Source organism: Sinocyclocheilus anshuiensis, unplaced genomic scaffold (genome assembly GCF_001515605.1).
Source record: "Sinocyclocheilus anshuiensis isolate Anshui unplaced genomic scaffold, SAMN03320099.WGS_v1.1 scaffold200, whole genome shotgun sequence".
Lineage (NCBI taxonomy): Eukaryota > Metazoa > Chordata > Actinopteri > Cypriniformes > Cyprinidae > Sinocyclocheilus > Sinocyclocheilus anshuiensis.
The window spans coordinates 723,985-735,298 of record NW_015558595.1 but is presented as its reverse complement, the minus strand read 5'-3'; the positions used below and the strand labels follow the sequence as shown (position 1 = coordinate 735,298).

General features: G+C 37.1%; 1 protein-coding gene across 9 annotated transcripts in view; it reads right to left on the bottom strand.

The window, feature by feature from the left end:
- ppfia2 (PTPRF interacting protein alpha 2) overlaps positions 1-11,314 on the bottom strand; it is a 184,336-nt gene that overhangs the window by 88,851 nt on the left and 84,171 nt on the right. Inside the window, exon 1 of one of the 9 annotated variants that reach the window (XM_016475780.1) lies at positions 2,361-2,398. The exons of the other annotated variants lie outside the window; for them this stretch is intronic. Within the exon in view, the coding sequence (XP_016331266.1) occupies positions 2,361-2,378 (18 nt within the window). The 5' untranslated portion in view covers positions 2,379-2,398. Of the gene's footprint in view, positions 1-2,360; positions 2,399-11,314 lie in introns of those variants that run through there. 9 annotated transcript variants of the gene reach the window in all.

The following is an 11,314-nucleotide window of genomic DNA, read 5'->3' as shown; positions in this document are numbered from 1 at the left end:
CTTATCAGTTTGAGCCCGATTGAGAAGCAGAGGATATTATTGAAGAGGATCGTGCAGAACCTGTGCAAGCACGGCTTTTAATGGTAGGCCTATGTTTTTTGTTTGTTGTTGTCTCATACTTTTAGATACACTGTTATTTGTAAATGCTTCTGCTTCTGTTAGCTTTTAATATACGGTTTTATCCTGATTAAAGCTTTAATACAGTACGGCAACCGCATGCGCGTCCATGCTTAACGCATGTTTAACGCTTCTCATAGCTATGTGAAAATAAGTGTATAATTGGAACAGTTCATTGTGGAGCTGAGCTGAATGAAAGAGAAAGAGAGAGAGAGAGCGAGAGATGCAGAGCGTGTGCAGAGCAGGGCGACGCGAGGACCAGTATTGAGAACCGCTGCTTTAGAACATTGATTTTGAAATTTGTGAATCCATTAGAATCGTTAGAAGACAGAATCGCGATTCATATATGAATAGATTTTTTATGTGCACCTTTAGTTTTCTCTTCCTCTTCTCTAAAGCAGCGCTGCATGGCCCCGCACCCTTTGCTGCCTTTTCCTGAGGGTGGGGTTTATCTGGGTTTGTGATGTCATGAACCCGGGAAGTAACTTGTTGTAGTCCCTACCAGCCGTTTTTGTAGGCATTAATTAAACTGCCAGAATTTTAAAAGACGATATCTCCGTTTGCATTGAACTTTCAGCTTCGTAACTTTGCAGATATTGTTTATGCTCAAACAGCAACATTACACACTAATTAACGTTAAAAAAGTGAAATCGCAATGAACCACCCCTTTAAGAATACCAACTCACTATAAAAAGTAATAGAGGAGCCATCAATCATGTGACTGATGATCACTATTGATCCTATATACTCAATCTGTGTCACTTTTCCGTGCTTTACAGATTACAGATTCTGTGTGAAATATAGAGGACTAAAGAAGGATGAATCTGAAAATATGTTTTTAGGGGTTTCTGAATGACAGGGAGTCTGAACCAATAGCATCGTTGCAGTGCCCTTTCATGCTTTATTTACAGACCCAGTCAGTCATGTGTTGCTTTGAGATGGTACTGACAAACAGAGTGACGGCTCTTTGACTGACTCTCACACTTGCCGGAGGACAACCAAAGCTTGTGTGACACTGGCTTTGCTCAACAGAATCAAAAATCAACTTTAAGATCAGCACTGAATGTAGGAGCTTATGACAGCCGGACATCTTACAAGTAACTTTGTAGTAACATCCTGTGTGTAAATTTCTGACAACACCTCAAGCCCTATGGATAACATCTGAGACTTGTTGTCGAATATGAAAGACAACAATTTTAACATTTACCACTTGCAATTGCAATGGACGTCTATGGGGCAAGTATAGCAGTTAAAAAAGCAAAGAATGCTTTTTTTAAAAGCATTTTATTTTATTATTTCTTTCGTTTTTATTTGAAAACAGAGAACTGAGCATTACATTTGCATAAATTGTCATTTTTTTGTCTGTTATTGTAAAAGATTTGCATAGTCATTACACAATTTGTAAGACTGAATATAACTTTACACTGACAAGGTTCATAAGCAGTGCCTCATAGACTTCCACAAATGTTTCAGATGTTTTTTTTAATACATCAGACTTCAGACACATAAAACCTAAACTCAGACACGACTGAATGACCTAATACAGCATCACAGAGGGCAAACATGACAGACCGTGAGGATAGTGAGGTATAGGATTGTGCTGAGAAAATGAATGCCACCTGAGCTTAGGAATTAATGCAAACTCACACACATGTGCACATGTACACACAAACAGGATGAATGGACTACTGTTAATGCAAAGTCACAGCACAATTGCCAAAGCCTTGGTGGACTCAGGTTAATCACAAGGGCGAACTGGCCCCATTCATCATCATTTTTAAAGAACATAGCGCATTGCATACATTTATTGTTTTTCCACAAAATGAGGTCATACAATAAAAACTTTCCCTAGTACAGGAATAAAACTAGCCTGAATAAAAAAAAAATTTGATTAGGGACTTTCAAATTTCATCAGGAAGACAACACTGAACATGAGCCTATGACCATGATTTTAATTAATTAAATTTTTTATTTAATCCATGCAAAATGCTGATTTTTAAAGCTCAAAGAGTCAAATGTACAGAGCAGCAGGAGTCAGAAAGATCAAAAATAGTAATAGAATTTGGTAATAGAATTTGAGAAGATGCTATATATTAGCTCATTAGACCCCAAATGTTTTTTATGAAGTATTTTTATGTACCCACTATAGCTTCATACTTCACCAGCACCAGTAAATAAATCAGAGGGTTTCAGCCTTAACCTGAATCCACCAAGGTTTCATGCTTCAAACAACAACGCAAAACCTTTCTTGAGGCCGTCATCTTGGAGCACGGTAGCAGAATTCAGAAGTCTACCCCTTCTGAAGAGGAAAAGCATGCATGAAAGAAAAAATTGACAGAAACAGATAAGGAAAAGCAGATATAGCATGCAAAAACAGGACATGGTGTCTAGGTTTGTGAGAAAATTTATGTCATAACAAAAAAGATGAAAAATTAAGGATGACACTGTAAAAGTGAGTGAAGAGATGTCTAGTTGTGTTCAGAGGAAGAAGATTAAAGGAAGCAGTCACTGACTTGAGGGCGCTCTATTGGTTTCAAAGTACTATGCAACTCAAGTCAAACCTATTGTTCACACAATCATTGGTTTCATATCCCTGCAAGTGCACTTGTTCACACTGAAAATATGGCTTCAATTATCCAGAAAGGTCTATTTACCTTCCATTCAGAAGCTGCAAAATTGAGATTTCAATTTTGTGGTGACAAATAGAGTCAATCATTTGAAGTACTAGCTGTACGAAAGGATTGCTTGTAGTTTAGCTGGCCATATGGGTAAATACAGAATATGTACAACACACTTGTGTCTAAAAGGCCTTTTGTGGCTGCAATACTGAACCAAAGTATTTGATAACTTCATTGAGTGGTGCACTTGGATATTTTAAGTCACGCATAAAAATTTCTCAATTTCATTGCATCAGATACAAAATATCAAACCAAGTGGCAAACAAATGATGCTGGAACTTTTCTCAGAACTACATTAACTTTACATTTACTTTAGTTTACATTAGGATGTAACCATAGCAAAAGTTTGCTACTCTAGTGCTAGGTTTATTATTGGACAGTGCATTGACAAAACATGAGCATTGTCATTATAAATGAATAAATGTATATATCACAAAGAAAATTTAAAACACCTTAAAACATGGTAAAGTTATTCAAAAGACCTCCTTTTGTGTTCCACAGAAGAAAGAAAGTCAAATGGATGACATGAGTTACATGATCACAAATTATCACAGAATTTGCATTTTTTTTTGGCTGAACACAAATCAAATGGCGAACTGACAGCCTCTTTCCAGCCAGTGTTCACAGTTAAATAAAGCAGTCTATAAATGAATAAATTTGTATATCACAAAGAAAATTTAAAACACCTTAAAACATGGTAAAGTTATTCAAAAGACCTCCTTTTGTGTTCCACAGAAGAAAGAAAGTCATATGGATGACATGAGTTACATGATCACAAATGATCACAGAATTTGCATTTTTTTGGCTGAACACAAATCAAATGGCCGAACTGACAGCCTCTTTCCAGCCAGTGTTCACAGTTAAATAAAGCAGTCTGATCTAATGCCTGTGTGGCCTGTGAATGCGATACAGAGAACATGAAATTACCGCACAGCCTCTTTAATAACTGTCACGCTTTACAGGTTTAGCAAGTGGCAACAGCTTCAGTGTCACGCACCACCACTTTAATACTGGACCGCAAAGCCCGAGGAGAACAGGCATTTCAGAAGAGTGAATAGAAAAAAAAAAAAGTGTCCTGTTATTCGACAGGAAGAACCTCATGCCACTGTGCCACCAGTTTGGTCATGGTGAACATGACTCCAGGGGAATCAAGTGAATGCAGGAGATTTAAACGCTGTCAGGATGGGCTCTAATGATCCTGTACTCAACATCTTCAAGGAGTAACAGCCTAATTTTATCTCTTGTGGCAATGAGGATAAATTTATTTGGGACACAAGAAGCCAAGCTGACTCTCAACTAGGGCTGTGCGATTAATCGAAATCGTCATAAAATCGCGATTTGAGCGTGCGCGATTTCTAAATCGCTTTATAGCACGATTTTCCGCGCCCCCGACCTCCCGCAGTATGGTATCCGAACCAATCAGAATGCAGGATTGTTTTTCCACAAAATGAGGTCATACAATAAAAACTTTCCCTAGTACAGGAATAAAACTAGCCTGAATAAAAAAAAAATTTGATTAGGGACTTTCAAATTTCATCAGGAAGACAACACTGAACATGAGCCTATGACCATGATTTTAATTAATTAAATTTTTTATTTAATCCATGCAAAATGCTGATTTTTAAAGCTCAAAGAGTCAAATGTACAGAGCAGCAGGAGTCAGAAAGATCAAAAATAGTAATAGAATTTGGTAATAGAATTTGAGAAGATGCTATATATTAGCTCATTAGACCCCAAATGTTTTTTATGAAGTATTTTTATGTACCCACTATAGCTTCATACTTCACCAGCACCAGTAAATAAATCAGAGGGTTTCAGCCTTAACCTGAATCCACCAAGGTTTCATGCTTCAAACAACAACGCAAAACCTTTCTTGAGGCCGTCATCTTGGAGCACGGTAGCAGAATTCAGAAGTCTACCCCTTCTGAAGAGGAAAAGCATGCATGAAAGAAAAAATTGACAGAAACAGATAAGGAAAAGCAGATATAGCATGCAAAAACAGGACATGGTGTCTAGGTTTGTGAGAAAATTTATGTCATAACAAAAAAGATGAAAAATTAAGGATGACACTGTAAAAGTGAGTGAAGAGATGTCTAGTTGTGTTCAGAGGAAGAAGATTAAAGGAAGCAGTCACTGACTTGAGGGCGCTCTATTGGTTTCAAAGTACTATGCAACTCAAGTCAAACCTATTGTTCACACAATCATTGGTTTCATATCCCTGCAAGTGCACTTGTTCACACTGAAAATATGGCTTCAATTATCCAGAAAGGTCTATTTACCTTCCATTCAGAAGCTGCAAAATTGAGATTTCAATTTTGTGGTGACAAATAGAGTCAATCATTTGAAGTACTAGCTGTACGAAAGGATTGCTTGTAGTTTAGCTGGCCATATGGGTAAATACAGAATATGTACAACACACTTGTGTCTAAAAGGCCTTTTGTGGCTGCAATACTGAACCAAAGTATTTGATAACTTCATTGAGTGGTGCACTTGGATATTTTAAGTCACGCATAAAAATTTCTCAATTTCATTGCATCAGATACAAAATATCAAACCAAGTGGCAAACAAATGATGCTGGAACTTTTCTCAGAACTACATTAACTTTACATTTACTTTAGTTTACATTAGGATGTAACCATAGCAAAAGTTTGCTACTCTAGTGCTAGGTTTATTATTGGACAGTGCATTGACAAAACATGAGCATTGTCATTATAAATGAATAAATGTATATATCACAAAGAAAATTTAAAACACCTTAAAACATGGTAAAGTTATTCAAAAGACCTCCTTTTGTGTTCCACAGAAGAAAGAAAGTCATATGGATGACATGAGTTACATGATCACAAATGATCACAGAATTTGCATTTTTTTGGCTGAACACAAATCAAATGGCCGAACTGACAGCCTCTTTCCAGCCAGTGTTCACAGTTAAATAAAGCAGTCTGATCTAATGCCTGTGTGGCCTGTGAATGCGATACAGAGAACATGAAATTACCGCACAGCCTCTTTAATAACTGTCACGCTTTACAGGTTTAGCAAGTGGCAACAGCTTCAGTGTCACGCACCACCACTTTAATACTGGACCGCAAAGCCCGAGGAGAACAGGCATTTCAGAAGAGTGAATAGAAAAAAAAAAAAGTGTCCTGTTATTCGACAGGAAGAACCTCATGCCACTGTGCCACCAGTTTGGTCATGGTGAACATGACTCCAGGGGAATCAAGTGAATGCAGGAGATTTAAACGCTGTCAGGATGGGCTCTAATGATCCTGTACTCAACATCTTCAAGGAGTAACAGCCTAATTTTATCTCTTGTGGCAATGAGGATAAATTTAATTGGGACACAAGAAGCCAAGCTGACTCTCGTGATTAAAATCGAAATCGCAAAATTGATCAAAGAAATCGCACAGCCCTACACTCAACACTGAAATAATAAGTGTTTTATCTTGGCATGTTGTCTGTTTAAAGCGATAGTTCACCAAAAATGAAAATACTGTCAAAAAAAGTGGACAAGCTCAAAACGTTTTACGCCCCGTCTTTAGCGTCATCCACTTGTGATCGGATCGACTAAAACGCATCTTAATACCAGATGTAAACAGGGCCTTGTATTCGAAACACGAAGGTGTCTTTGTTGACACTGGACTTCTGCATCCACATATGTCATCAATTTTATATACTTCGTTTAGCTCATATAATTCCGGCTTTCTATCTGTGAGCTCCCTCTGTTGCTTTTGCTGAAACGACAACAGTATAGTGAGACGGGAGACAGCATACATTGGAGAAAATGTATATAAATGCTCATTCTTTCTAAAGAAATTTGACGTAAACATACGAGGGTTTATCAGTTTTATATGTGTACATATTTGGACTTAAAAGCCCCAATGGAGTTGTTTTGTGCATTCCTGTCACCACAAATAAACAGAGCAGCTGTGACTGAACAAGTATGTGTTCTCTTTTTATGTGAAATAATGATAAATATTAGTTTGATTTAGCATCACTGAAGTGCACTGCTGACACAAATTAATACATTACTATTTTTTTATTGTAAATCATCGGTACATAAAATATCAACGCTGGAGTCTTTCTTTGAAGTCTTAAGAACCAAACCAAACGTCAGCTTCTGTGAAGTTCGTTTTGCGATATAGTTAATTTTTATTCATTTTCCCCTCGCTGGTGAAATGGTGGGGTTGTGTGATGTTTGCTTCAGGGAGGCACTGGTCTGACAGTGGAAACTCAGCTTGATTTTCTAACAATGAGCCGGCTCGTTGTTAGCCCTGGCTCACACTGGCCCGACAGTGGAAAAGCAGCTATTGATGAAAGAAATATTCAGTTTTTTGGTGAACTAACCCTTTGAGTTTGAAAGTTTATTGTTTGATGTGTGTACTGATAAATTATACCACCACAAGGGCTGGGTAATAGATTTAAAGTGATAGTTCACCAAAAAAATGAAAAATCTGTCATAATTTACTCACCTTTCTGTTGCTCCATACCTATATGACTTCTGTGGAACACAAAGATACTTTGAAAATTGTCTCAGGTTTTATTTATTTATTTATATTTGTTGTTGTTGTTGTTTGTCCATACAATGAAATGTAATGGGATCCAATGTTGTTTAGATCCTAATATTGTTCACTATAGTATCTTTTTTGTCAGTCAATCATACAGGGTTGAACAGACTTCATTATTTTTTAAACTGGATATTTACTCAATTTTGCTATTTTCCTTGCATTAAATATTTTTAATCTACATGGCAACAGTAGTCCAACAATTGGTCCAAACTACAATTGCTCTCTTTGAAGAAAAAAGTCATGTCAGAGCTAGCTAATACATTAATACTGAGATTAGTTTAGCTACATTGCCCAGACTGTCACCAACAGAGGTTGCGGGTTTCCTCTAGACACACAAGGTAACGTGTCTAATGTCTAACTGTTCAAACACTGTCTCTCCTCATCCATGTGGTTATGATGCATTGTGTTTTTGAGAAGGCAGGTCTATAACACGTTAGTGCTGTGTTCAAAATATCGATACGACGATGTATCGTTTAATTCCTTTAGAAACAATGATGTTACCAGCTCCTTGTTGAGAAAGATAATGTAGCTCTTGAGCGATTAAGCTATTTAGTTGATAAAACTGCGGGGCAGCGCTAAAAAGTTTGTTCCTGAATGTCCGAGTTCGGCCTCAACGTGATCTGTGTGTGACTGCACTTAAAGTCGGCATGAAATCAAAACTGACTTTATTTACTTTACTAGCGCACATTGCTAGTCTTGATGAGAACAATTAATCCGTGCAAGTTAATCCGCTGAAAAAAATTGTTTGTCTTGGTAATCTTTAATCAAAATCTGAACATTTGTTTCCGCTCTGGAATGGCAGTCCTTCTCTGATGATGTCAGTTTGACGGCTTGGGCAGAATATCCTTTTAAACACACCCATCCAACCGTTAGTTTGATATGAGTGAGAGACAGAGAGGAGGAGCGGCAAAATAAAACCATGCCCTCGATTCAATATTCCGTTTCAGATGGAAATACGTCACTACACTGAAATAAAGTCGGCAGCAACTTCCGGTTCACGTGGACTTTAACATCTAACTGCTTCTGTTCTGTTTCACACAAATGCTGGCACAGACGTGCATGTTCGGCTAGAGTCGCTTTGAACTCGTGCATCTTCGGAAGCGGAAAGTTACAAAAATGTCGTGCACACCGCCACGCGAAACGACGTCGCGCGCACTCAAAGCGAACTTCCACCAACACCGCGATGAATTTTTTTTTTAATCGTAGAGAGTGTGTTAATTTGTGCAATGATAACCTACCAGCAATGTAAGTGATTTTTTTTTATATATTACTTTTATATATTACTAAATATATATATTTTTTATATATATTTAGTACATTACAATATACATTTATTAGAATGAGTACATTATTATTTATGGGCTTAAAAACAAGATGCAAACAATCAGAATATTGTACCTGGTGGGGAGTGCCCAATGTAAACATGAAACATATGCCATTACCTATATTGTACTGTGGTACACTTATGGAGGCCCTTCATAATGCAGAGGTCAACTGCCTGCTCTGCCAATAGTTAGAAATGGCACTATAGTAAGCAGTGTTTAATAAACAGCTGTTTTTCTAAATTCTGCTGAGGTGAAATTCAGTGCAGTCCTGTATCGTGATACGTATCGTATCGTATCGTGACTTTGCTGGTGATACACAGCCCTATAACACGTACTGCATAATCTCAATCATTGAATCTCTGCCACCGGCACAATTCTACTGTATTCATTCCTCTGCATCTCAATCAAACGGTCTCTCACTTTGTGTCATGTAAAGCATTTTCATCTCCCTTTTTACATATAATGCATCCTGTGTGTCAGTTTCTGTAAGCAATTTACAGGTTTTCACATACACATGCACACACTCACACTGGCTAGCCGAATGTAATAATGTACCATGGCTAAAAGAGAAACATCCACCTTTAATCATACTGTATATACGCAGAAATGCATTCCTATATGTATAGCCTAGCCATATAAAAAACTAAAACAACTAAAATAATAATACTAAAAACTGTAATCCTGTGCGACTGTCTCACTTTAGTCTCTGAACCTACATTTAGCAATTATTACCAATGTGTTTCCTTTCACTGCGTGTTTATGAATAATTCAGCAACTCAGAATAATGGTAATGTCTGTAAATGAGGGTCAAGTGCTGGATCAGTCCGAGGGTGTGAGACTGCAACTTGTAACAGACACACGGATGCACATTTCAGTCATTTTATGCCAGTTAACAGTTAATCATAAAACAGAGTATGGCATTCCTCATCAAAATCAAATTGAGAAAATCACAGTGTTTATACTCCAAAGGAGCCACAGATCAAATAAACTGAACAAACTGATTTGTGCTGATATGGATATTCACAAAGCTAAAACATGGTTACTGTTGTCCAGTCCCAGTAAGATTTCAGCTAATTTGTGAACATATATTTCTTTAGCTAATTTGTGAACATTTTCTATGAATTGGTTCATTTAGTTTGTAAAATAAGTTCCGAACAGTTCATTCACATATCTGATCCAGTTCAGTGACTCAATGATCCAATCAATGGGGTTCTCAAGTTAACAGCTCACTGGAGAAGACAATTTTCAAAGAATAATAACTTTTGTGCTCTTGTATCAATTTTAATGTTTTTAAATGCATGGGGGGGAAAAGCAACTAAAGTCATACAGCTGGCAGACTCTACAGGAATATTGAGTGTTATTGAATATTGAGGAATATTGATAAATTTGTTAATGTTCAAAGTTCAGTTTATACAAGTGTCATTAGAATAAACGGGCAGAAAGCAGAGTAGAAATTCATATTCTAAACCCACTGAGTCCTTAGTGTTAAATAATTCATAGTCGGATTTCTACCATCCAGAGGTTCATGGGTTCATGTTTGCAATCTGTTTCGGGAAAAAAAAAAAAGGTTTGCATCTGAAAAGCACTACACTATCTATATGATCAAAACACTTTCAACTGAACCTATAAATAGCTCACCGATTTACGAAATATTCAAAGTATTGCTTGTTGAATTATTCACAACAAAAGGCTAAATGCTATGATGACTGAAGGGTGCTTTGATTATCATTCTCTGCGAACAGAGATGGAATGGTTAGCTAGCTAACCCATAAATATTCTCTGCGTTTTTTGGTGCTATCTCAGGGGTACAAGACTATCCTCACTAAAAAACAAAAATCATCTAGTCCCAGAGCTATAAGAACACATATGTAGTGACAAGGCTGGCAATGATATCTTATTCACTGGGTTTCTACTGCACTAGATACGCTAGTCTTTGAAGCAAGCATTCAATGATATACCAAGTGTAGACTTTTGCTCTGAAAGCTCCTGGGTATCCAAAAAGACATCAAGAATAGGAAGCATGAATATCATGTTGTCTTGATTGCAACAGTTGGCAATCGGTTAGCAGCTCTGCTTTCCCACGAATATATGCAAATTATTAACAGTGTTATGAACAAATCCCTCTTGCAATAATCAGTGGCTTCAAGATTTGTTGGATTGTTTATCTTTGAATATTTATTTCAGAGACAAGGGAAATTGGTATCGTTGTAGATGCCAGTGGTTTGACTTTGGCTGATACTGATGAAGATTATTTGTAAACAGGGGATGGAAATTTTAATTCAACAATAGGTCAGATCCAGAGGGTCTTGAAAGATGATCAGGACCAAACAAATTATGATTCAGAGGTCAAAATGTGTACTAGCAGATAGGACTTGAAGGTCTCCAGAATACCTTGTAAAACAGTGTTTTGAGCATGTTGAGTTTGCAAGCCTCATGCTGAGATGAGCTTCACAGCTATGTCTTGCTAATTTTTAAAAAATAAAATACATTTCAAAACCAACCAAACAATTTTGACTTGGGATCTCTGAATGATGCTGCCAAACAATAAGCTTTTTTCAAGTAGCAGCAATGCATGCTGGGTAACCAGCAGTGCCAAAATAGGTTTGTGTGAGAAAAAGACTGACTTCT